The 26162-nt window shown below is 49.6% G+C and overlaps 1 protein-coding gene across 17 annotated transcripts in view; it reads right to left on the bottom strand.

Annotated features, from left to right (window-relative positions):
• The window catches only part of PRRC2B (proline rich coiled-coil 2B), a 79393-nt gene that overhangs the window by 45452 nt on the left and 7779 nt on the right, over nucleotides 1–26162 (bottom strand). For 15 of the 17 annotated variants that reach the window (XM_072960314.1, XM_072960324.1, XM_072960325.1 and 12 more), the window contains exons 2-5: nucleotides 8429–8598; nucleotides 7462–7636; nucleotides 4519–4621; nucleotides 1874–1946 (exon numbers count right to left, since the gene is read on the bottom strand). In XM_072960314.1, the coding sequence (XP_072816415.1) occupies nucleotides 1874–1946; nucleotides 4519–4621; nucleotides 7462–7636; nucleotides 8429–8543 (466 nt within the window). In that variant the 5' untranslated portion in view covers nucleotides 8544–8598. Of the gene's footprint in view, nucleotides 1–1873; nucleotides 1947–4518; nucleotides 4622–7461; nucleotides 7637–8428; nucleotides 8599–26162 lie in introns of those variants that run through there. The other 2 variants (XM_072960315.1, XM_072960327.1) reach the window with 2 other exon arrangements.

Below are 26162 nucleotides of genomic sequence, written 5' to 3'. Positions count from 1 at the left end.
AGAGGCTTTTTTTTTTGCATATTCAACATTTTTTTAAAGTGTATTTTCCCGCACCCTGATTTTTTGCACAAATGGTAACATGTTCTACATACTATTCTACACTTTTTTTTAATGTCCTGGAGATCTTGCCATATCAGCAGAAAACTGCTTTTTTTCCTTATAGCCAGATAGTATTTATTAAAGCACCATAAATTGATGGATATCTCAAGTAACTGTTTCCAACCTTTTGCTATTACAATGCTGCAGTGAATCATCTTGTACATATGCCATTTCATACACCTGCAAGTGTCACCTACAGGGTGATTTCCTCAAAGTGGAAGTGCCGGGTCAAAGGTATCAGATTGGCATGTGACAGGCAGCGCCCAGCTGCCCTCCAGAGGGGTTGTGCCCATGTACGCGAGCTCTTTTTTATCTCTGTAGTTCTTTTTAAATAAAAATTAATACATTGGTTTACTTAAATTCCAACAGTGCAGAAACAAAGGCTACAGAAAGCGAAGAACCACTGTTAACAGTCGAGCAAATCCCCCGTAAAGACCTGGTTTTGAGGGGCTGGGATGCCTTGTCACCACCCGGCCCCCCCTCCCTCCACGTCACCCTAGGCTGGAGACACCCGTACAGCCCGCTCACAGCCCCAGGCCGACATCCCCTGCCTGTAGCTCCTCTAGAGAAGCTGGAGCTTCAACCCAGCGCACGGACTGATGTGTCCTTCTCCACAGGGGCGGAGCAAGAGGTGGGCCTCCAACCCTGGGACGGCACGTCCTCTGGGCATCAGGGTGGTGAGGGCTGCACAGGGAAAGCAGGACACGTAGCTCTTTTTCTACTATAAGCTATAAAATGTTACGTCTGGCAAGGCCTTGGCTGGCAGGGATACACAGAAGACAGAGGGCAATGCCAGGTCAGGGGGCAAAGGGTGAAAAAGGCAGCCCGTGCTCTGTACAGAAGAAAGAGCAATTGCGGTGTAACCACTCACACCATGTTCACTCTCCTTCCAGCTCGGGGGCTTGCCGAGCAAGGACTGCACAGTGAGCTAGAAACAGTCAAGCCAACACTGGAAGGTTAGGGGAGTTCATGAGAAAAGTCTGGATCTTTGCCTTCTCTCAAAACCATCTGCTGACCCTGGGCCCACACACTCAAAGGGCTCTTGTCGCTGGAGGGGAGCCTGTCCACCTTCCCCCCGGCTCAGGGCTCACAGGCTCCGGGCCCCAAGGCACCCCCGCCCCTTACCCACACCGCTCTGTTCCAGTCCTGCCTCGGAAGCCATTCAGTTTGTCATTCAGCACGAGTTCAAAACTCTGGACTCTCTCTCCTCTGCCTCCCAACCCCCATCCTCCCTCTGCTGAAGCCCCACAGCTGGACAGAGCCAACTGCATTTACCAGTGCTTCCCCATTGTCTGGCACGACTAATGGACTAATGGCAACAAATCCCACGTAGCCCTCTCAACACTGGTGTTACTGTGCAAAAGCAAGCAGCTCAACTCCCATGGCCAGCTTATTTATAAACCCAGGCCCAAAGGAAGGTCACCGCCCAACACACGCCCCCTCCTGGGGCCCCAGGAGAGAGGAGGGGGTGAGAGCTGGCAAGGCTGCCCAGGGGCGCTGACTCCATCAGCAGCTCGGCCAAGCAAGTGGCGGCAGGGCGGGCACCGGGTCTGCCCTGCACACCTCAGGACTGCTTCAGCAGTAACATGCAATGACATCCGAGAGCTGATGGGTTCTGCAGAATCAGCGCTTCCACAGCCAGGGTGAAGGCAAAGACCCCATAGAACAGTATCTCGCTTGGGGAAGGGTCCACAAAGCTTCAGGCCAAAGACCGCCTGGGCCAGCCAGGCCAGTCTCTCACACCCACCCACAGCAATGCCCCACACACACTTACCACCTTCGTGTCCTGCTGGCTTTCCATTCAGCTGTGCCCATGACTTTGGTCCACCTGGCGCTGAACTTGTACTCTGAAAGAAGACAGACAGTGAGAACAGGGCCAGCCCAGTGGGTCTGCTGTCCGTCACTGAGTGAGTCAGAACAAAGTGCCCCCTGGGCCCTCACCGGAGGCCCAACCGCTACAGCCTTGTTCCCACTACCACCAGCTGAGCAGGATCCACCCCCACAGTCTCTGGTTCATGCAGAAGCCGCGCAGGGCAGGGGTGAGTGGCCAGCCCGCAGTCACACAGCCAAGCCATGCCGGGCTCCGAGCATGCCCTCACATTGCCTCCCAGGCCCACACAGAGCTACTGTCTTGCTCCGGAAAAAGACCAAACCCCAGTTCTAGCACATGTCTCAAAAACTGGGTGCCACTGCTACAGAAGAACACAAACCCGCCTGGCGCTCGGCTGGCCAGGCCGCTGCACCACTTCCCATAACTCCTGCCATCCTACAAGGCACCGCTCCCCAAGTCAGACGCCTCTGCCTGCACGGATCCCTGCACGGATCTGGACTTGCTGCCTCCACTAACCTTTGCCAGAAGCTCACTGCAGCACACCTGGGACGCCCCCCCCCCACCTCCCGGCCAAGGCTGAGAGTCACTTGGGTTAGACACCCAGCTAGAGAGGCAGGATCAGGACGTGCCCCCGCCTGCTTGCGTCCAAAGGCCCTTCAGGTCCCCACCACTGAGCTCAGCTGCCTTTCCCAACAACACAAGGCTTAACAACTGAAGGTAAAGACACAAAACAAAGCAGCTGAAGCTGCAGGCCATTCCATCACTCACTGGATTAGATCTCAGACTAAACAATCTCCCCTCCCCCTCCCCCTGCCGCCACCACCACACAACTCAAAGCAGAGGCCGTCTCTCTCACCCGCAGTGCAGAGCAACAATCCACTTATTTCTCACAGATGTGCCCTGAGTGCCTGCCATGGGTGGTCTGGAATGCCCACAATCCCCCCACGCAGACCACATGAGGGTGGTGACAGCAACATGACCAGCAGGGCAGCTCCTGCTGGGGCTGGCGTCCCTTGGCAGGGGGGAGGCGAGGCTCCAGACCAGCAGGAAGCAGGGGGGCCCTGGGCGCTGCCGCCCCATAGCCTCCCGCTTGGTGTCTGTAGTCACAGGGACAGCACCCCTGTCCTCACCCACCAAAGGCACTGAAACAGAAGAGAACTCCTGCGGGGCCAAGAAGGGGTTCCTAACATTGTGGCAAATCTCATCCCAAGAGGAGAATTGCTGTAATGACTCAGGTGAGGTTTTAAAAGCCGGAGAACATGGGGAGCCTCCCCTGCTCCCAGCCCCACATGAGAGGAGGGCTGGTATGCGCTGGGAGGAGCTGAGCGCCAGGTAGTGCTGGGTGCTGGCTCCAAGACAGGGCCCCACCCTGACCACAGACAGTTCCCACAGCAACTGCCTAGGACCGCACGCAGGCCCAGCCCGGACCCTGCAGCACTGGTACAGATGTGCACGTCTCTGATGAGCTCTGAAGGTTGAGTCTGACGTAGAGCCAAGGCTGTAAAATTAACCAAGGTCCTTAATTTCACTTAGTTTCAAATTCTGGGGAACTCAATGCTACGTACTCTGACTGACAGGCCCCAGGAGACTTAGGCCAATGGACACGGGGCCTCGAGTGAACATGGATTTCTTCTTTTCTTTTCCCTGAATTCCAAAGCACAGTTCAGCGTTGGGTGGAGGAGGGTATCCTTCCGGCAAAGCCAAAAACTTTCCCCACAGACAGGGGACAGCACCTCAGACCTTTTACCACCCAGGCAGCAACACAAAATTAGCAGTTCAAGCTGTTTTCAAGAGTGCCGGGGAATGTCAGGAACCTGTTTAGTTTTCTTTTGGTCTTCTAATAGATTCAGACACCATCTAGAATCCTAGCTGCCAGCTGATCTCTGTGACCCACAGACAGACTCCGATGGACTGGGCATGCTGTGATGTTTTGAAGTTTACATTGATTACATCATGACTTCCATTTAAATGCATCAGCAAGTAAAGGGTTATAGTGCAGTATTTCCCAGTGTGTTCTGAGAGACACCAGTTTCTACAGACGTTCAGTTAGAAAAGGTTCCCAAGGACAAGTAAATTTGGGGAATGCCGTCCATTACGTCTTCTTCTAAGAGTGTCCCAGGACACGCTGGCATATTGAAGATGTGGAGAAAAAGCACGACATTAAGAAAAAGCAAGTAAAGCAGCTTGTTTAATTTTGCTTTTCAAACTCACGTGACGCTGAACCTTCTAGGCCCTGACCCTTGTTTCCTTATGGCCCTAGCTTCCACACAGACACTGAGGGACCCTGATCTAGGCCCCTACTGGCCTGAGCAACCTCACCTCAGGTTCAGCCATCAGGAACCAAATGAGGTATCTGCATTCCACTCCGGACCTGGGATCTTTCCCAAGAGCTGCAGATGACCTGCTCCACCAGCGACCACAGCCACCTCCCACGCTCCTCTCCCAAACCCCTCTTGGGGTCTGTCTCTGGAGTAAGCAGGCTGTGCAGACCTCCCCTGCTCGATGACAGCCCCCAGCAGACCCCGGCACAGGGGCGCGAAGCGCTTCAATGTCTGGTCAACAATGAGGACAGGGTCCCTAGCACCTACCTCTTGACTGATTGACTGTGTCGGCTTCTGTAAATTGGAGACAGATTTCTGCAAACCCGGCTGCGGCTGCGACTCCGGCGGCTGAGAGGCCGTCGCACTGGAACTAGACAAAGGCAGGATACATGAGAGTTAGACAGGCACTGGCCAGGCTGACAAGGTCCCTCCATGTGCCCAGGAGACACGGTTGCTCGCTGGGAGCAAGACTCCTGTGGGCGACAAAAATACCTTCCCAGGTAGACTCCTACGCTGGCAAAGGCAACAAGAAACTGAACCACACGTGAGGCTACACAGTGACATTCTACAGGCCAGACCTCTGCCTTCTTGCAGGGCCTTCTGTCTGCCAAAACTGAGAGCTCACCATGAACAAGGAAGGGATGGAGGGTTTGCCAAGCGGGGCACTGAGCCAGCGCAGGGAAGGGGCTGAGCCCCTTGCCCCTCACTCCTGACCAAGAGCCCACAGCAACTCAGGGGCTGGCTGCTTTGAAATACGGTGCTTTTCTAACCTTCTCTCAGCTTGTAAAAGACATATATGCTCATAGTAAAAATAAGTTAATAAACATGACACAGAATTTGTCACAATCTCATCCTCCAGAGAGAAACTCAAGTAATTTTTTCTACATATAAGACTATTTTTTCAACACCCGTGGGGTAACATACAGTTCACACACACACACACACACACAGTTCCACAGCTTGCGCTTTACTTAATCCACCTGACACATTTCCATGAGAATGCACATGGCTCTACCTTTCTTTTAACGACACAGCATAGGTGGCTGGGGCACATGTACCAATCTCCAATTTCTCTTGTATTACAGATAAAACTGCAGTAGACTCTTCTATGCATGTATCTTTGCACACTTGTGTGTAAGCAGTTCAGCAGTCTAAGTTCTGAGAAATGGAAAAGCTGCATTAGAAGATGTTTTGAAGTTTAAAAGATAGAGTGGGACTGCCCTCGGGCAAAGTGCATCCGTTAATCACTCCCCAAGTAACCATCTGAGACAGCAGCAAGAGCCTGCCAGCCTGCAGCCTTCCAGTCACTCTTTCTGTTCAGTCTCCACCTGACGAGATTCAAGAAGGATGCAAGCTCTTGGCCAGAATCCACCAATGCCAGCGGCTCATCTGTAAGCTGAAGCCAAACTCTACACATGCACTCTCCCAGGCTTACTCAGCACTGCAACTCGCCACGCACGACAGCTACACAGTAAGTCCTCCTTCGCCCACGTCACCCTCTGCCTCAGATGGACGCTTCCAGGAGCGTCACTTCTGTGTTCTCCAAACCCAAGCACTGACTTCCAGCAGGTGTGGCCCCTGCTCCGCCACCGCCCTGACAGCCCGGGGGATGTGGCCCAGGGCAGCAGAGGACCACACTCCACCCCTCACTGGCAGGCTGGCTTCAGCACAACCGGCCTCATTCCAGCCACTTGGTACTTTCTCTGCCGATGCTGGGTAAGACTGGATAAGGGGAGGGAGCGAGGCTCGGTCCTCTCTAGAACTGTCAGTAGCAGAGGCATTTTGCTGCTTTCACTGAAATGAACAGTGTCAGTTTCACTACCGAGTTTGTAGTGTTCTACACTTGAATAGAGCGATGACAGTGACAGCTGACCCCTGTGAGCATGGCCTCTGTGCCAGGCTCTGTGCTCAGAGCTTGCCTTGCGTGACCTCCTCTATCTCCTGAAACCCCCCGGAGCCAGGTATTAGTTCTACTTCACAGGAGGACACTGATGCTCAGAATTCAGATCATTCCCCAGGTCCCATAAAGCTAATAAAGGGCCTGGATGGAAATCACACGCACACACCTGTCTGACTCTGAAAGTCACACTATACCATCAATCAGTATGATCCTTAAGGAGACGGTTAGGAAGGGTGTTTAAATAGCTACTGTAAGACTCTATTTCAGGTATGACTACTTTATGACAACCTGACTGAATTATTTGCTCACTCTCCATGTGTCATCTGAGATAACTACAGGGAGGTTTCACAAAAGCTACCGTGGCCATTTTCAGTAAGAGAAAAGGAGCCTGGGGGCAAGCTGTCATCTGGGCCACTTTTACTTTCTGGGTCCTGAGTTTGAGCAGCCAGACCACGAGGGAGGCAGGGCGAGAAAGTGTTACAGGCCGGACCGCTTTGTTTTCATTCCCCAACAGGCAAACCCTAGCAGTAGGACTCCGCCTGCCAGCCTTAGCAAGGCCCTGTCCCTCCCCAGGCCCCCCTCAGCACAAACCCCAAGTCCTCTTTCCTGGACAGCCTGTCACTGGCTGAAATGCAGCCCGAGGAGACCAGCAGTGGAAGGAGAGGGACAAAGGCCCAGGCATCTGAGGGAAGGCAGGCCCAGGTCACGTGCCTGGCGGACTTGAGCTTTCGGTCCCACCACCCAACAGCAGCTGCAACAATTGCTCTCTTTCTCTAGTGATGACTTGTGTGTCAGCCCCTGGGTCTCCTAAGGCTCCCGTCAGCACTGAGCTGGCAGAGGGGGAGCCTTCAGGGAGGCTGCGTACTGACTCTGACTCCGTGGATTTGGGGGTGCTCTCCTTAGTGACCGGGCTGTCTGGAGCTCCTGCAGCAGCCTGTGTGGAAAGCTGCTGGCCCCACAGCCAGGAGCCCAGCACCTGGGGACCCCCACCAGCATGAAGAGCTCAAGCACCAGCTCTGTCCCCCGGGGCTCGTACAGGAACTGGCTCTGAGTCACTGCACAACCTCCTCTGGGGGGTGATGCGTCCCTTCCTAACAAGGTACAGGGAACATGGTCACTGGGGACAAGGCAGCTCACAGAAACACCGCAGTATCAGCTCCCAGAGTTAGGAAAAATGAAGGCAGGGAGCAAAAAACAACTAAGCAGCAGGAGGAAGGGTGGAAGCAGCCTCCTCCAGAACCTCCCTGGCCCCAGCGTGGCAGCCCACAGAAGGGAAAGCCCCGCCCCTGCCCCCGCCCGCCCCCTCCCACCTCTTTGGGTCTTGCTGCTCCTTGTTTGCCCATCCCGTCCCGTCCTTGGGCACTATAACGATGTTGGGGTCGTTTCCTTTGTTTTCAGACTTCAAGCTTGGTAGGTTTGCAGGCGGTGGCATACGCCGGGCTGTGGCAACTTTCCCGAGACTCTGTAAGCCATGTCTAGGAAGAACTGCAGGAAGGGAGAGGTGGAAACAGGAGGTTACAGAAGGAAAGACGCTGGGTTCACTCTGCTGCTCTTCCAAACTCTACTCGATAATGTCAAAGACAATCAAACAAAAGATAAGGGACAGACCTGTCACGGAAACAAAAAGCGGTCACTTTACAAGCTCTTCAACGAGGACTTCAGAGAAACAGGAGCTGCTGAAATCTGAGCAGAGGCTCCCACTTCACTGGAGCACAGAAGGCTCAGGGAGTTTACAACACGGGCAAGGAGCCAGGCCCGAAATCTCCATCTCACAGAGTAACCACCCCCTGCAAGGGGCAACTGCTCCGGCCTTGTTGCAGCAGGACTGAAGGGACAGCCTTTCCTGGACCCAAGCCTGAGCGGGGCGCCCGACATTCATACAATCCTCACAGGGTACAGATACAATCAACAGGAACTTTCCCCGCCAAGTTCCAGAATATCAGAACCATGAAACCCCAAAAAAGTGACTCTAATGCAAATTAAGTTCCATTCTACCCTTCAGGCTAAAATATTCATGGCTTCAGTAAGAAAAGATAGATGAGGAAATAACCCTACTACAGCAGTCAGGACACTCCAGGCTCTGAAATCAGACATCAAATAGGAGCAGAGAGTGATCCGCTTCCCTGGAACGGTGGGATGACCACCACGGCCCAGAGACTGGCGTGCGTGGACCACATCTGTCTGACCAGACAGGGGACTCTGGCTTTTCCCAGTCCTTGACCTCGGGCTTCTCACCGAAGGGAAAGCATAACGAGGTGGCCTCCAACTCGCTCTTACCTGAGGATCTGATCGCGTCTACTGATTTTCCTTTATACTTATCAAACAGGCTGAGAGTCGAATACTTGCTTTTCCCATCCTTGCCCTTGGTTATTTGCCCCAAACGATCGGACATTGCGATGAAATGTCATCTAGTAAGGAAATTTTTCTTGGCACCGCTCCCGATCTGCCTTTGAAAAGGAAAAAAGCATGTTAATCTGCCAGAACCTCTGACACAATGGACTGAATCCTTCAGGGATGGTGGATCTCCTTGAAGATCTGAAGAAAGTTCTGGGGTCTGTCCCTAGAAAGATGTCCTTACCACACACAAGCTGTCCTGCTCACATTTAAATTAGAGCATTTTGTAGACACCACCCCACCCCACCCCACCAGGCTGAGAACTCTCCCCCAGCTGAAAACCAGCTGGAGTCTCTCACTCACCAATCACATGGAAAGGGAAACCTGCACACACCGAGTCCTCTCTCTGAGTCAAGGACAGCTCCTCAAGGTGCAAACATAAATGCTTACTTGTCACTTGCAGCACATCCATGTACCATCAAAAATAAGGCAGGCAGACAGGGGAGAAGCACAAAACTCGCTGACGGAAGGCTGGCCACTTCACAGATGAGCAAAACCAAGTCTAGGGACGCAACCAAGCAGCTGGGCTCCTTTCTTTTCAAAATAAAGAACCAGCACCCAGAGGGAAAAATGCCTGCTTAGCCAACAAGAGCAGGGCTCTCTGAGGTGCAGACATGGCAAGCAGAGAGCAGGGAGCAGGCGCTCCCTGGGGGAGCCCACACGGGGCTGCATGTCCAAGCCTGCTCCCCTGATTCCTGCCTCTCGATTCCTGCCTCTCTACTCGGAGGAAATCTTGAAGAGAAGCTCCTCCCCTCTGCTACTTCTTAACTTTCTGCAGGCTCCTCCGTGAGCACTGGCTTCACTCATCCACTCAAATACTTAGGCCCCATGTCAGGCACTGAGGACTAATAGCTCCAGTGCCCTTTATTCTACATCCAATCCTGGCTATCGGTTCTAAAGTTGATCATGGAAAATAAAAACTTGTACAGGTGACCGTTACCTCCACTGGAATTAATGTATGGAAAAGAAAGCCAAAGCATCAACTTAGACATATTGATAATTTGTCTTTAATGACGAAACAGACAGCTGTGAAAACACCCATGCCTCATAAGAGGCACTTGGTGTCACTGCAGCAGGAAGGGTTGTCACTTCATCCTAGCCCGAAGCCACGCAGGCCAGAAGAGCACATCCAACATGCTGGGTGTATCCAACCTTTCGTTCATTTCACAAGTCATGAAAATGAATAAATCTGATACTCAAGACCCTCCAGTCACCGTCTCAGGTGCAGGAACAGATCAGCATGCAATTTGTAGCTGGAAGCTCACACACCTCGATGGGCGCCCAGGGGCGAGAGCCCTGGCTTGGGTGCGATGCGCAGCGCTCGCCTCTGCAAAGGGGACACCTACCAGGTGGTCACCCCTCTCTCAGGGAAAGGTTCCTCTCCTCCCCACACGGTTGCAGCCACCCGGGTTGAATACTTAACTCCTTTCCCCACCTACATCCTGGTTCAGTCAGCCCAGCTGGCCGAGGGGAAGGGAGAGGCTCCCGACGGCACCCAAGCCCAGGAGGCAAGAGCCCTGTAGCGTCCAGGAGAGCGGGCTCAGTGAAAAAAGAACCAGCAGAAATGCTCACCAAGTTACCAGTCAGAGACACTCAGTACCAGTCACCCTCAAGTGCCAGGAGCAAGGAACAGCAGTGACCGGGGGTGGAAACCATCCAAAAGTGTCTAAATTCAGATTTGACACCCAAGGGTTCCACAACACACCCCTTACCTTTAAATCTCCCTCCCCCAAACTGGGTCCAATTCCACCAAAGTCAGAATTAGTAACAGCCTCCCCGGGCTGCCTCCTCCCAGACTGGGCTGGAAGCCCCTCCAGGAAAGGGGGTAGATCTTGTTGGCGTCAGAATGACCAGTGCTTAATAGGCTTTCAAATGTGAATCAACCTGAAATTCTCCATTAAGATTAGGTAATTCTGTCAAATCAAACCAATAGAAAAGATCATTGGGGGAGGAACATGAACCCCTGCTAGCGCTAGTGTGCACACAACGCAACACTACTAACAAAAGCACTTGAGACTGCCACTGTAGTGAGAGCCACACATGGCCCCTGCGTACAGAGCTCAGTTTATAACAGGGGTTGGCAAACACAAGTCAGGGCCCCAGCCAGTGGCCTGTTTTTTAAGGCCCTCAAGCTAAAATGACTTTTTTTTACATTCTTCATATTTGTTTAAAAAAAAAAAAACAACAGCAAAGAACATGCAAGAGGATAGCATGCGGCCTGCAAAGTTTGCTGACCCTGGGTCTAAAAGGAAAGGCCTTAAACAAACACTTTCAAAGGTCTCAGGTGGTAAATAGCTGGGCAGCCTGGGGGGCACCCCTGAAGAGGCCCTACAGCCTGAGCAGGGGTCCAAGTAGGGCCCGCCAAGAGAGGGGGGCCCAGACAGAGGACTGAGTCTTCCACTCACCAGCAGGAGGCCTCCCCATGGACTCTGACCAGGATACTGAACAAACTGTGACAAGCCAAGCAACAAAGATGCAGATGTCCTAATCCCCACAACCTGTGGCCATGCTACCCTCCATGTGTCACAGCCAAAGGGATGTGAGGAAGGACTCTGGCAAGGGGAGATGGTCCTGGATTATCAGGGTGGGCTCAGTGGAATCACAAGGGTCCTCAGAAGCACGAGGCAGGAGGCTCAGAGTAGGAGAGGCGTGGCAACAGGAGCACAGGCTGGAGCGATGTTCTTTAAAGTTGGAAGAGGACCGAGAGCAGAGGCAGGCAGGCAGCCTCCAGAAGCCAGAAAAGGCAAGGAAACAGATTCCCCCTAGAGCCTCCAAAAGGAACACAGCCCTGCTGACACTTTGATTTCAGCCCAACAAGATTCATTTCAGACTTCTGACCTCCAGAACTGTGAGAGAATCCATGTGTTGTTTTAAGCCACTAGATTTATGGTAATCTGTCAAAGCAACAATAGAAAACTAATGCACTCATTTATCCAACACATTTTTCCTGAGCACTGCCATGTGCCCGCAGTGAGCTGGGCCTGGGACATGCAGAGGATAAAGGGGACACAACCTCCACGCGGCATCCAGCCTGCAGAGATGGTGGGACTCACCCACGGTCACAGGGCTAGTTCATAAGAAGCACATTCCACAACCCTTCACTGCAGCACAACGGCAGAAATGCTAAATCACAGCTACACCTCCACGGTCCCTGACCGAGCTACTTAAAATCTGTTAGTCCACGGGAACGTGCACTGGGCAGCCACTGTGCAAGACTGTATGGCGATTCCTCAAAAAATTAACAGAACTACCATGTGATCCAGTTATCCCACTTCTGGGTATTTATCCAAAGAATAGGAAAATACTAATTTGAAAAAAAAAATATACGCACCCTATGTTCACTGTGGCATTATTTACAAAAGCCAAAATGACAAAATATGGGAACAGCCTAAATGGATGAATGGATAAAACAGATGTAGTATATATAAATACAACGGAATATTACTCAAACCTTGCCATTTGGATAACATGGGTGGACCTCAAGGGTATTACGTTAAGTGAAATAAGTCAGACGGAGAAAGACGAAGAAAGATTTCACTTTTATGTGGAATATAAAAACCAACCAAACACAAAATAGATGAACAAACCAAACCAATCAAAAACACATGGATACAGAGAACAGAGTAGTGGTTACCAGAAAGGAAGGGATTGGGGGAGGGCGAAATGGGCAAAGGAGATGAACTGTGTGGGGACGAATGGAAACTACACTGCTGGCGGTGAGCACGCTGTGGGGTTTGCAGCAGTAGAAATGTGATGTGTACACATGAAACTTACATAACGTTATAAAAAAAAAAACCTGCCAGTCCAAACTTCTGCCTGCTCACTGATACAAACCAATCTTTCTTTGACTCTGCACTGCCTGGGCCCAGGGGCAAATGTCGGAGTGGACAGAGAGCCCTCCATGGATCTTCCTGGTGACACCACGCTTCTCAGAACTAACCAGCCCCACCCCACCCCCAGGAAGCAGCAGGAGGCCAGAGCCTGACCACAACCCCACTCCTACAGAAAGGAAGGAAGGAAGGAAGGAAGAAAGAAAGGAAGAAGGAAAGAAAGAAAGACAGACAAACCCTGCGCCACTGAAAGCCACTCTCCTGGGAATCGTGTCTAAGAGATGTTGGTTGGTCTCCAACTGTTGCTTGAACTCTGTCCTCTCAATAAATTCAACCATTCAACAAATACTAACTGACCACCACCTACTATGTTTAGGTAAAATGCCTCCTACTTGTGATGAGAGCCCCTCAGTGAAGCTGAAACAGAGGACACACTGGACTACTGCCTGCACTCAACCCAACACTGCAGTTTTTTGAAGCCCCTTCTCCCACTCTTTAACCAAGTTTTGCACCTGTTGAGCACATTTCTGGCCTCTCTAGACCTGTTTCCCCATCTACAGAACTGGGGAGCCAAGACAAGACTTCACAAGTGCCAGAAGGTTCTAAAATCAAACATATCGATGTTAACAACCCACAGCCAAGGAATTACAAGTGATTCACCGTCAAAGTAGCCATCTCTGACCACACATCCGGGGTTGGATTTTATATTGACAGAAACCTAGGATGCTAATGGGCTGTGGGAACCAAGTGACCATTGCTATGGAAACAGCACCAGGGGAGGGAGCCTGATACCTGTTCAGTGTGATGCTCCACAGTGAGACCACACAGAGGGAGGCTCTTCCAGCCCCAACTCTCCCTTAAAGCTGGGGTTGGCCTGAAGAATGCACATCAGAGGCCACAAGTGGCCCACAAGGCAAAACTGTGTACTTTCTGGCCCTTTACAAAGAAAGAATACAGACACGGGCCTTAGAACATACAGGGGTTCTTTCATTTAACCAGATTCTACTGGACACAAATCTGAAACACAAATGAAATCATTCTGGTTCCCTCAACTGTACGCACCTCCAGTGAACCGGGGCCACGTCTGGGGCCTAGCTCCGTCCTACACCCATCTGGCTCCTCTGCCTGCCCCTGGTTTTCATAAACTCAGGCCAGGGACACTGACTGTTACTAGGGGTTTAACCAACCAGCTTCCAAATATCTGCTGACTTTCTATCCATCAACACACACACACACACACACACACCCCAAGCTTGCCCAGCCCTGTCAGACAGCAGAAAGAAGTGCAGGCAAACAACTGGGTGTGAATCACGGAGCCGGCAGAGTGAACATGCTTCTGGGTGGGTCACAGGCGTGTCCTTTCAAGCCTGATGGGCACAGACCAAGCTTGGAGTGCAGCCACTGCTTTCATGCTGCTCTCGCTCCCTTCTGTAGGCAACAGAATTCATTTCTGCTTTTTTCCCCCCAAACAAGATCTAATTTGGATCCTCAGTATTATATATAAAACAGACACAAGCCAAGGGAAGCCCTGCCTGAGAGGGAGTCCTGCCTGTGCCCCACCCCCACAGCTGCAAGCCCTCAGGCCCCGCGGGCCCCCCGCAGGCATATGGAAAATGTTTGACCTAAAAGGATAGGCTGCCATTAGGCAGAGGAAAGAAGGACCTAAAATCCACGTGAAGACAGCTTTGGGGAATGAAGAAAAGGACATTTGAAAAGCAAATCCAGGTCTGCATACCTTGGCAAGCTACCTAAAGAAGCGCTGAGAGGCCCAGGCCTTCCTGGAACAAAAACAACCAGAAAGATTTGCTAACAAAGGCAACTTAATAAGCAGGCCCCGCCTCTCCAGACAGCAGCCCCACCTGTCCAGGTCACCAGACTGCTCTCTGTCCACCAGGGGGAGGATCTCCCACACTCAGTGTTATCACAAGCCATTTCCGAGTAACAGGATTCACTTCACTCCCACTTGGGTCCCAGCCAGCGCTAGGGACGGCCTGTACCTCAGCGGGGAGCCACTGCAGCTGCACACGCAGGGCCGATTACAGTGCAGCCCCGCTCCTGAGGGCCAGGCGCCCAGCTCAGCACTCAGTCCCTGATCCCAACTCCACACAACAATCCTCTTTGGAAGACACTCCTGTCTTCAGCCTGCTTTACAGAGATGGACGCTAAGGTGCAGTCAGGAAAGAGAAGTAACTTGTCCACAGACACAAGGCTACTGATGCTGGAACTGGGCCTGGAGCCCAGGCAGGAACACCAGGCTGCAGACACACGCTAGGGGGACTATGACTCCAGGCTTTACCTGTGGGAGGGCAAGCGCACTGGTTCTGCCCTGCAGCAACCCCAGCTCAAAGGCTGCCTTCTGGGTGGTGGCACAGATGGTGGTACTGGATGAGGTGTTCAAAGATGAACATTTTATACGCGCCAATGCTGCCATCAGCCAGATTTGCCTCAGGGCACACCCAGGCCTCCCTGAGTCTAGTAATATTTGAACTAAATCACCTGTTTTTTTTTAAAATAGTCCTCAATCCTCAGGACATCTGGTGACATCACCATGTGGCTCTCTTCTTCAGTCACCGACATGGAAGGACCCACTGTGTGCTCCAGCCCCACCCCCAAGGAGCACGGGCACTTAGCCTAAGAGCCTGGGCCGCGAGGCACAAGCAGAAGCCCCAACCTGGAGTGGGGAGAAAGGAAGGTGGAATCTCTCTGTCCAGAAAGAAAGATCCCACTGCTACACAAGACATACCAAAACGCATGATCTGACAGGAATGGAAACTGAGAGCAGGCCAGATAAACAGTGCAGAAAACAGGCACACGGGCCAGGAAAGAATACAGCCATTAAACAGTACACTTGTCAAGTCTCAGTGAAAACACAGAGAACCATCACCACAAAACCCAGATACAGGAGAAGGAAATAACTCCATCGTTCTCCAGCAAGTCAGTGTCTGGCAAAGAACCACTTTAACATAAGGGAGGCACCGCCTCACCTACTTCCAATTCTCAGACCTGCGTGCCCACTCTGCATAACAGAGTGCTGCTGGGGGTGCGGTGCCAAGGATGCGGAGACAAGGAGCTCCGCAGTGTCTTCTGAGGAGGCCCAGACAGTGAGCATCTCCGTCACCACCACTCCACCGCCCGGCCGCCGCCACAGTCACAGACAACAGAAACAAAAAGCACAGAGGCAGGTTCCAATAAAACTTTATTGGAACTCTTGGGGCTGCAGTTTGCTGACTCCTCAGTCTAAAGGGAGAAGCAGATGCATTACCATAAAACGGATTCGATAAAAAGGGGTTCACCCCAGAACAGGGTGGGAGTGGGGGATGGGGGTGGGGAATCCTGCCTGGGTCTGCAGGGGAATGTGTTGCCTCACTACTCAGCAACAGCGTGACCGAACACCCTCCACACCTCTAGCTTTCAGAGGCTCCTACAGGACACCAGTCGGAACGCAGGGCACCCACTTCTCCACGCCCAGCAGTCAGGGGCTGGCCCTCCCGGGAAGCTGAAACCTGCGCTGCTGAGTCTGCAACACAAGCAGTCACTCCCCCTGCAGAAGCCTGAGCAGGTGAGGATTCCGCAGGAAGGGCATGTGGGAGCCTGGAGAGCAGAGTACAAACCTCTCCAAGAGTAAGCTGCCTGAAAATGAAGGCCCGAGGGGACAACACTGGGTGGAAGTGGGGCTCTGGTAACCCAGTGTTCCCAGTGTCATGGGAGATGTCAGCGACCAGCAGAAGGGCCATGCCCCGAGGAGAGAGGCACATTTAGGAAGCAACAGAAATTAAAAATGAGATTCAAGGCCTGTGCTTCCGGGACCAGAGCACTTCCTTACCCCAACCCGCTGCACACTTTGGGTTGATCGTGCCCTGCCATTGCCTCCCTGAACCACAGAGCCAGCTCTCTCAGCTCAGCCGCCACCAGAATCAAATCAGGTCACGAGCACCTGCTCACATACCTTCGGCATCATCCCACTGCTCCACGGTCAAGTCCAAACCCTCTAGCCCAACACACTGGCCCCAGACCACCATCCAGTCTCATCTCAACACCCACCCATGCCCCTACCAGTCTCATCTCTCCAAAACATGGGTTTGCATCTTGCCTCCACCCAACACTGGCCAGTTTCCCTGTGGATTTAACAGAGATGAACACACCGTTACCCACCTCACAGGTCTAACGTCAGGAAAAAGTGAAAGAATGGCTACAACCCACGGGACCCAGGGCAGCCATCACCCTGGTTCCGCGCTGCTCACCCCTCAGCTGCCCAGCCCCACCGTCAGCCTCCCAGACTCCCATACAACCAGTGAAGCCTCCAACTTCCCATCTCCCTCTGGACACCTGTGCTCCACTTTGCTTTGGCATATCGCAGCTTAAGGGCCCTGATGCAGAAAGCAGACCTTCAAATCCACGACCATAAACCCATGGATGTTTAGGATCTATTTGTGGACCCTCTTTAATTCTCAGGAGACAGAGATGCACTTTAATGCTCAGAAAACTCTTGAGATAAACACTCCACTGTAACTACATTTTAAACAGCACTAAACTGCTCTAGCTACAAGGTTTCCTTCAGGGCAATGAGCAGGGACGTTCCACACAACCACACACTGGTGTTACGACAGACTGCCTCACGGAGGTGAATCATCCCGGCCCTGCTCATTTGTTTATCCATGACATTTTTTAGTAGCTAAAGGAACATATGCTTGATACAGAAAAACAGTGATGCTTAAAGAAAACACAGAAAATTATCACCCGTAAACCAGCTCCCAGCTACACTGTGGGATCCCTTTTCACCAGCACAAGTCACTTCAGTTCTGGGGCAGCGTGCTGCGCTGCTAATTATCTACTCTGTTCTGTTGTGTCTGAGCTTCCTTATTTCAAGAGTTTAGCAAGAAAGGTCAAAAATCAGTGTATGTAAATTCTAAAGAGATTTGTTCTGTTTTAAAAAAAATTATGAGAATGATTTTAAGAAAGCTTAGAGAGTACTGCAGACAGGCCGAGCACAAACACACAGAGGACAACGTCCCAGCCAGCCGCAGCTTCACTGTCCCTGTCCCTGTCTGGTCCAGCAGTGACTGTGTTTACACCCAAAGCCTTTCCCGTAGGAATGATGTCACCTCCAAGCTGGAGTCTGGAAGCTAGAAGAGGGGTAACTAATTGGCAGGAAGTGCCTTTCTTTAGCCCAAGAGAAAGCATTCATTCCACCTTCCCAAGCCCCAGGTCCTCACAGATTCATTGCCGGAAAAACACAGTCACACAGGAGGGTAGACAGACAGAGATGGGTTCGATCATCCAAGTGACAGCCACTGCGGACAGAAGCTCACATACACCCCAGGAGAAGCAGCAGGCCTCCCTGCGCACGGACTGCCACGATGGAAGGAGCCAGCCGGCGAGTCCAAATGCCACACAGTGGGGACAGAAGACCTACTTTAGAAGGCTGTTGCAGGACTAGAGACAATGGTCCCAGGTGTCACACAGACACCCCTGATGGAGCCCTCCAGGCACAGAGGAGCCAACCCATGGCGCCACTATGCCCCACCCCTCCCGCTGCACCTTCAGGCTCCCGCCCAGCTCACGAGGACAAGGACACACAGTTCACTTTCTATAAGGAGGTAGTGACAACGAACCAGACATGCCAACTCATCCTGTCTTCAGGGCCTGGCAACACAGCAGCAGCAGCTCCAGGTGTTCTGACACAGAAAGACACCACCACCAACCACGTGAAGACAGCAGCAAGTGGTGCAGCTGACAGACACACACACAGTGACTGGAACACAGGCGCCCAGAGCTACGGCTGTGTATCCCTGTGTCTGCACACACGTCCCAGACATGGCCCTTAATTTAAGTTCACGTGATTCATAGAAACTCTCTGGAAAATGGGGGTGTTCTGGCTAAACATAGCAGAAGGACCACAGACATTAATAGCTCACCTTTCCAAAACCCTCTAAAATGAAAACAAACGACAAAGAGAATCCAAAAGTCAGGGGCGACTTAGGCAGACAAAGGACAGAGTAGTAACAGACTTAGCAGACTAAAGGATGCTAGGAACTGAGAACCCAGAGGGCTCAGGAGGTGCTAGGAGCAGGGGTGGCCTAGACTGGGGAGGGGGTGGTTAAAGCTGGGAGCACTTGTAGAAAAGCTGTCTATGCAACAGCCAGCCTCCCATGTCGCCTCCTCTCTCCCCTCTGGATAAGCTAACCCAGAGAAGTCTAGACTTGAGAACACCAGGGTCAAAGGGGGTGAGGGAGAGGAAAGGAGCTAAAAGAGAAGCTAAGTGAAAACCCGAGGAGCACATTGTGGGGGACCTCAGGCCCCCTCTGCTGCAGGCCTCACAGGGGAGCCGCAGACAAACATATCAGCTCCACCTCGCCACCGCTGGCAAAGGAGTCTTCTAAAAACCTACAGATGCAGACACTTGGGGCTCAAGAATAAAGGGCCAGCTGCCCACCCACCTAAAAGCTCCCGCTGACCCACTGTGTGTGCCCAAGACCACAGACATCTGAGACCTCAAATAAGAGACAGAAACCAACCAAATAAAAGAACCTGGAGGAAACAGACAATGCCAGGAAACAAAGTTTTTTTTTTAAAATATGTAATATAAAATTAATATCCTCAGGAAATGAAGAGAAGATGCTGCACACATGCAACAGAAACAGGATTTGTGTGTGTCTGTGTGCGTGCATAGACTTCGGGGCAATCAGAAAACAGGAAAAAGACCTAGGAAGAATTTAACACACGAAAACCAAAACCTCATAATCCCAGGTTAATCACGAGAAAAATATGAGACAAACCCCAACTAAGGGATATTCTACAAAAACACCTGATCAGTACTCCTCAAAACTGTCGAGGTCCTCGGAAACAGGAAAACTGGGTAACTGTCAGAGCCTAAAGGAACCTAAGGAAACATGACAACTAAAATGTGGTATCCTAGAACAGAAGAAGGACATCAGGTAAAAACTAAGGAAATCTGAGTAAAATATAAACTAGTGTACAAATATTGGTTCATTAGTTGGACGAATGTACCATAATAATGTTAAGATCTTTGTAAGAGAAGAAACTGGTAACAAGTATATAGCACCTCCAATTTTTCTGTAAATCCAAATTACTCTAAAAATTTTTTAACTTCAATTTCAGTAGAAGAAATGCAAGATGAAGTCAAGAAAATTTCAGAAAAATTAACAAGGAGATGAATGTAAGTCTCTCCCCAACCCCCAAATTAGATTAATCCCCAGGAGTTCAAATTTAACTAGAGTTCCAGAAACAAAGAGGAAAAAAAAAAAAAGGAAGGAAAATTATCAAATAAAAATTACAAGAAAAGTTCCCAGTTAAAGTACTCAAGACTGCAAGGGCTCACCAAGTGCTCAAAATAATGAAAGTAAAAAGAGCACAAGGCACACGTGGAAGTACATTAGGGATACAGATAAGAACCCAAAGCTTCTGAAAGCCATTCCCCCAAAAAGAGGTCCCAAGGATGAACAATGGGACAGCACTGAGTTCTCAGGAGCAAGTGATGTGCTTATCAGCATCACTCCCCTCCCAAAAACAATTTTCAGTGTAAAATCCAGCACCCAGCTGACCAAGTGTGGGGGCAGAAAAAGATCTTCGGACTCACACAAGGACTCAAAACAGTTGCCTTCTCAGAAGGTTGCAGAGAAAGGTGCTCTAGAACAAGAGAGCAAACCAAGACAGAGGCAAGCGTCACAGTGGCCACTCCCGCCCACCTTCACAGCAGCAAATTCTCCCTTCCTCCTTCCTAGAGGAAGTGACCCTGTCCTTCCCCAGGAAGCCTGCAGACTGGGAGGCTGACCCACACCCAGCTCGGGGGCGGGGCAAGCCTGGTCTAAGAGAAACCCAACCCTCTTGCGTGTAACCCACCCAGACAAATAAGACACCTCATTCCTTAAGGACCACAACACCACACACAGAACCAACCAATCAGGAACCTGCCCACCTCCTGAGTTCTAGTCACTTGAGCCAATAAATGTCCTTATTGCTTAAGGCAGCTTAAGATAGTTGCTGTTACGTGATGCTCACATTACCCAACTGATACACAGACACGCACACAGGATGCAACACAGGGACCAGATCCAGAACAACAACCCCAGAAAGCCCAAGATGGCACCTGCACAGCAGGCAAGAGAGGACCAGCCTGATGAGAGCAGGACAGAGGGTTCCCGGGGTAAACGGAACTGACAGATGAGCTAACGTATCTGGTCAATTATAAAATAGTACCTGATGCATTTTATTTGAGCATCTGTAAAAAGCAGAAGATAGAAGGTTTAATGTAGTTCACTGTAGCAACCATTTCTATTTTGGCAGTGCACTCCGTAACCTCTTTAAGGAATACTATCTTCTCCAAGATCATAAAGATAGTCTGCATTTTCTTCTAGAAGCTCTACTGTGTTTTATCGTTCATGTTTAGCTACCTAAAACTGATTCGGGATATGACCTGAGACAGAAGATTCGTTTTTTCACCATATGGAAAATCCAGTTTTCCCAGAACCTTTTTTTGAAAAGGCCATCTTTCCCATTCATCAAGTAGCACCTTTGTCATTAATTAAGTGATCACTTCTGTGCAGTCTGTTTTAAGATCTCCATCTATTCTATCAATTTGTCTATTCTTTCACCAACACTGTGCTGTCTTAGTTACTGTAGCTTTTATAAAGTCTTGACATCTAGTAAGATAAGTCCTTCCAGCTTTGTTCCTTTTCAAGAATTTTTTTCAAGAATGTTTTGACTATTCTTGGCCTTTTGCACTTTCATATAAATTCCAGAATCAGTCTGTCAACTTCCAAACAAAACAACAAAAGAAAAGTCTGCTGGGATTTTGGCTGGAATGACATGGAATCCAGAGATCAACCTGGGGAAAACTACCATCTTTCCACCACCAAGTGCTGGTGAGCATGGGACACCACTCCTGCACAGCTGGTGGGTGTGCCAGCTGGTACGATCTCGGGAATCTGGAAGACACCCCCTAACGCCGAACAACTGCCTACCCTCCAACCCGACAATGCCATTCCTAGGTGTACACCCAACATACACACATTGAAGGATGTGTGTGAGAACATTAATTGCAGCACTATTTGGAACAGCTCAAAATGGAAACAAGCTAAAAGTCTACCACCACTAGAATGAATAAATATTATATTCACATAACAGGATACTATTTAACAATGAGAAGGAACAGATGGTAACTAGACTTACCATGGTGATCATTCTGAAAAGCATAAAAATATCAAATCACTACGCTGTGTACGAGGAACTAACACAGTACCGTAGGTCAATTATACTTCAAAAACAAACTAACAAACTCATAGAAAAAGAAATCAGATTTCTGGTTACTAGAGGCGGGGTGGGGGTGGTGGGGGGAATTGGATGGAGGTGGTCAAAAGGTACACACTTCCAGTTACAAGATAAATAAGAACCAGGGCTGCAACATACAACATGTAAATGTAATTAACTACTATATGTTACACGCGAGAGTTGTTAAGGAGAGTAAATCCTAAGAGTTCTCGTCACCAGGAAAAAAGTTTTTTTCTATTTTTTAAATTTTGTATCTATATGAGATGATGTTCACTAAACTTATTGTGGTAATCACTTCATAATGTGAGTTAAAACATTATGCTGTCCACCTTGTCATTTTGTATCTCAATAAAACTAAAGAAAAATAAATGAGGAATAAACTCACACAACTACACAAATGAAACTCACAAACATATAATGCTGAAAGAAAGAAGCCAGACACAAAAGAGTAAAAAGCAGAACAAAGAGTAATTCCATGAGTTGGGGGACAACCCATAGTGAAAATATAACTGGCATGAATCTGTATTTGCAGAGTCATTTTAAAATGAAAAAGATCATTATAAGTAGAAAACACTGGAAAATATAAAAATCTCTACAACTTAGTAAGTCAAAGCCCATTCAAAACAGAGATGATAATACATGATCTGATCAAGGCAGAACAGCAAATGTGTTCAGAAAGTGATTCCATAGGAGACTTTAAGGAAAACCCCAAATTCTGAAAAGCAAAAATCTCTGACCACAGTGCAATAAAACAAGATATAATGAAAGTAGAAGTAAAAATAACCCCATCAATGGGAAAACTTAAAACTCCCTACTAAGAACTTTTGACTCAAAGGGGAATTCAAAACCACAGCTGCAGAATACCTAGAAAATAGCACAGATGGAGAAAAAAACACTACACATCAAACTTCAAAAACAAAGACAAATTTGTACTCTGAGGAAATTTAATAACCTAAAAACTTTAAATTCTGTTAGGAATTTAGAATGTGATACAAAAAATCAGAAAAAAAGAAACAATTGAATACAAAGGAAAACAGAAACAATGAAGAAAAAGCCAAAAGTCATTGAATGAATACATTTGACTAAAGCTCAATTTTAAAATAGTTCTTTGAAGCAAGAAATAAAAGAGAGAAACACATTTGTACCCTCATTTTATAGACAAGACACCAAGGCTCAGTGAGGTTTAGTGACTGGCCCAAGGTCACCATCTTCACGTTAGGGTGTGAACAAAACCTGAACTTGAACCGAGATCAGTCTAACTTCCAGGTCTGCAGCAGAAGTGTGGGCACTCCCTGCGCCCTGAGAAACAATGCCTGCCACTGGGATTACGAGGTCCATGCTGTGGGCCCCTGACAACAACCATATGGGCCACCAAGGGGCCTGAGGCCCAGGATAAACCACCCACAGTACCCCCAGGCTCTGCCCACACTCTGGGGCTGCAGCCAACGCGATTGTGTGGGGCAAGTCTGGCCCCGGGTGGGTGGCTGGAGTCTGAGCAGGGCACTGCATCAGGTAAGGAACATCTCCTAACACAGGGTCCAGTGGCCCCAGGGTGTGCGCCAGCTCAAGCACAGCACTTGCTGGATGGTTCCAGTCGGATCCTCATCACTCTTGGCCAGTTTCAATGCTGTTATGGCTCTTTTCTTCATGGGCTGTGGCGCCAGTTCCCACCCACCTGACACACAGGCACACCTGAGCTGAAGCTTGCAGCGGACTCCAGTTAGAAGTTCATGGGCAGTCTGCAGAGAGTTACTGGCCTATCTCACCTTCTGAATATGCAGTTAATTTGGCAAGTAAGTAAAATTTTAATAAAAATAAAGGAAGAGGCCATTTCAATATACAGCTGGGGGTGGACAGTTTTGTCACACATAAGCCTCCCTGCCCAGGGTCAAAATTTACCAAGGACCTGCAAATAAAAGAAATACATGACACATAACTCCATTTCCATTTCTCCTTCCCTTTCCACGGCCAAATAATGGTGAATTAGAAAGTGAGAAGCACTCTACAAATGCCACCGAACTCTACGCTCTATATCATAAAATCTGATTTAGTAGAGGACAGAAATTGGAGACGGCATTTGTATCGGATTGTTCCTTCTAACTAGATCAACAAAGCAGTTTCCTGGGACCACTGACACACAAACAGAGACATGATTGAATTGGTTGGGTTCCTGTGACCCATCAGGGCCCCAGAGCTAGGAGCCAAGGCACTCCGGATGGGTCTGAGCCAAAGAAGGGAGCCCAGATGAAGCTCTAAGCTCTCCCCAGGAAAGAGCCAATAAGGCACCAGCCTCAGTCTTGGCCCACAGTCTTTTCTTTTTTCTTTTTAAGTTTATATGGGTTACCTGTGTAATTAGTTATCTCTGCAACTAACAGGTGTTTCCAATACACATCCATTATAACAAATTCAAAAGACATTAAAGTATGCAAAACAAGTCTATCCAACTCAAAAGGTAACCAATGTTAACTTGGTGGATATCCTCCACGCCTTTTTTTCACAGTCTGCACAAAGCTACCAGTGGTGGGTCTTCAATTTTTATCCTACAAATGTGGGATGTTACTACATTATGTTGCAACTTATTTTCCTTTATTAATACGCTGGTTATCTCTTCAAGAAAACACAAATGGGTCTACCTCACTCTTTGTAATGCCTATGTAGTATTTCGCTGTGTAGCTATGCCACACTGATTTACCCACTGCCCTAAGATGGACGTGGAAATCATTTTCTGTGTACCATGCGCACTGTGACAAGTAATGCTACAACCAATGTCCCAGTACACAGAACTTAACTCTTGGGCCAATATTCGTGTACCAGCTGATATACCTACAAAGCATATTTTGAGTTCATGCCGAAAGAACTGAAAGGGACAGAAAAGTGAGACGGAAGATGAGAACTGTGACCCCGCCCAGAGACACCAGGAGTGTTGCAGACCCCAGACCTCTGACCAGGTAAATTACACAGGAGGCAGGTGCCCTCCAGCAGCTAATGCCCACAGGGACACAGAACACCAGCCACTTAAAACAACCACCCCTCTCCCTCTGGCAGCCCTCCTCCACCTGCGCCCTCCCATCCTCAGTCTAGAGAAGGCAGAAGAGGCCCCCAAGGAGACTTCTTGGCAACAAACCATTCCACCTGGATGGTAATGTGTCCCTTTAATCCGAGTAGGATCAGGCTGGCAGAATCATAATTACAACTGTGCAGAGGATCCTGCCCACAACAGCTGAGGTGGCTGTCCTCACTGTCACACCCCTTACAGATGAGGAAATGGGGGCCAAGGTCAGCCTGCCCCCTTTCTCTCTCTGTGACACCATCTTAGAGCTGAGCCTCGTGCAGGAGGGTGTTTGCTGATATAGAGAGTTCATCAACGACTAGCCCCCCCCAAAGTCACCTTCTCTTTGATGAAAATAAATTCAAATAGACTGAAGACAGGGGAACAACAAGGGCTGAGTTGGTTTAAATGATCTCCAACAAAGCCCGAGGCACTATGGCCCCAGAATCCACGTGCTGTTTATCCTCCAGGCCTCAGACACTAGAGGAGACGCAGGACGACGACAGACACTGGGTCACCAATCAGGCAAGATCAGGCGTGAAGTTAAGAAAAGGAAGAACCAAAAAATACGGTCTAAGTGGTCCCCAGGGGCTTTCAGAGGGACGCCAACCTGTCTTTCAGCAAGGGGAAAGAGGAACACGTGCTCGCCCACCAATACACTGACTTTACTCATTGGTTATTTATAATAAACGGATATTACTGAGACCATACCCATTCTACTAGAACTCTATTATCACAACTCCCAGACCCCACCCCACCCCATATTCTCTCCCCAATTCCTAAACCATCATACACTGTCCTGCCCCTTTACTCTAACAAGCTCTCATCACAGAGCACACAGCCCCCCTCCCCCTGTACCCAACACCCCCAGGCCAATACGAATTCACACAGCTTTAATCTCCGGAGAGCAAGCAGCACCTGTCAAACTCCCCTTTGCCACTTCTAAGCGTCACCAATACAGCATTGCCAGTCATCCAAGTGGACAAAGAATAACCATGGCCCTTTCTTTTTTTCCTTATGAGGACAGGAAAGGACTGGAAACTATGCATAGTCTTAAGTACACCAATGAACATTCTCACCTCCTGCTTTCCCATAGTCGCTTCAGGGTTAGAACTCACCGGTGTCCTTAAAACATTTTCACTCGTGGAAAAAGAAACTGTTTTCAAGACATATAGCAAGCAGGAAGGAATGACTCTTCCTTTCTACTTTGGGCATTTCTGGAGTGTTTGGGTTTTGGTAACAAATTGCTACATTGTACTTACTAATTACATCTCCATTACATTGTATTTAAAGTCCTGGTAAACTGAGCAATATAGAATCAACACCTTGGACTGTTTCTGAGGGGACTAGGTGCCATTGTCACCACAACACGGTGAGACAGGTTCCAGGAACCCCACCCCGCAGGTGAGGAAACAGGATCGGGGGATAAGGGAGACTTGTTCCAGGCCTG

The sequence above is a fragment of the Vicugna pacos genome, chromosome 4, assembly GCF_048564905.1.
Source record: "Vicugna pacos chromosome 4, VicPac4, whole genome shotgun sequence".
Taxonomy (NCBI): Eukaryota; Metazoa; Chordata; class Mammalia; order Artiodactyla; family Camelidae; genus Vicugna; species Vicugna pacos.
This window is presented reverse-complemented; position numbering and strand designations above follow the sequence as displayed.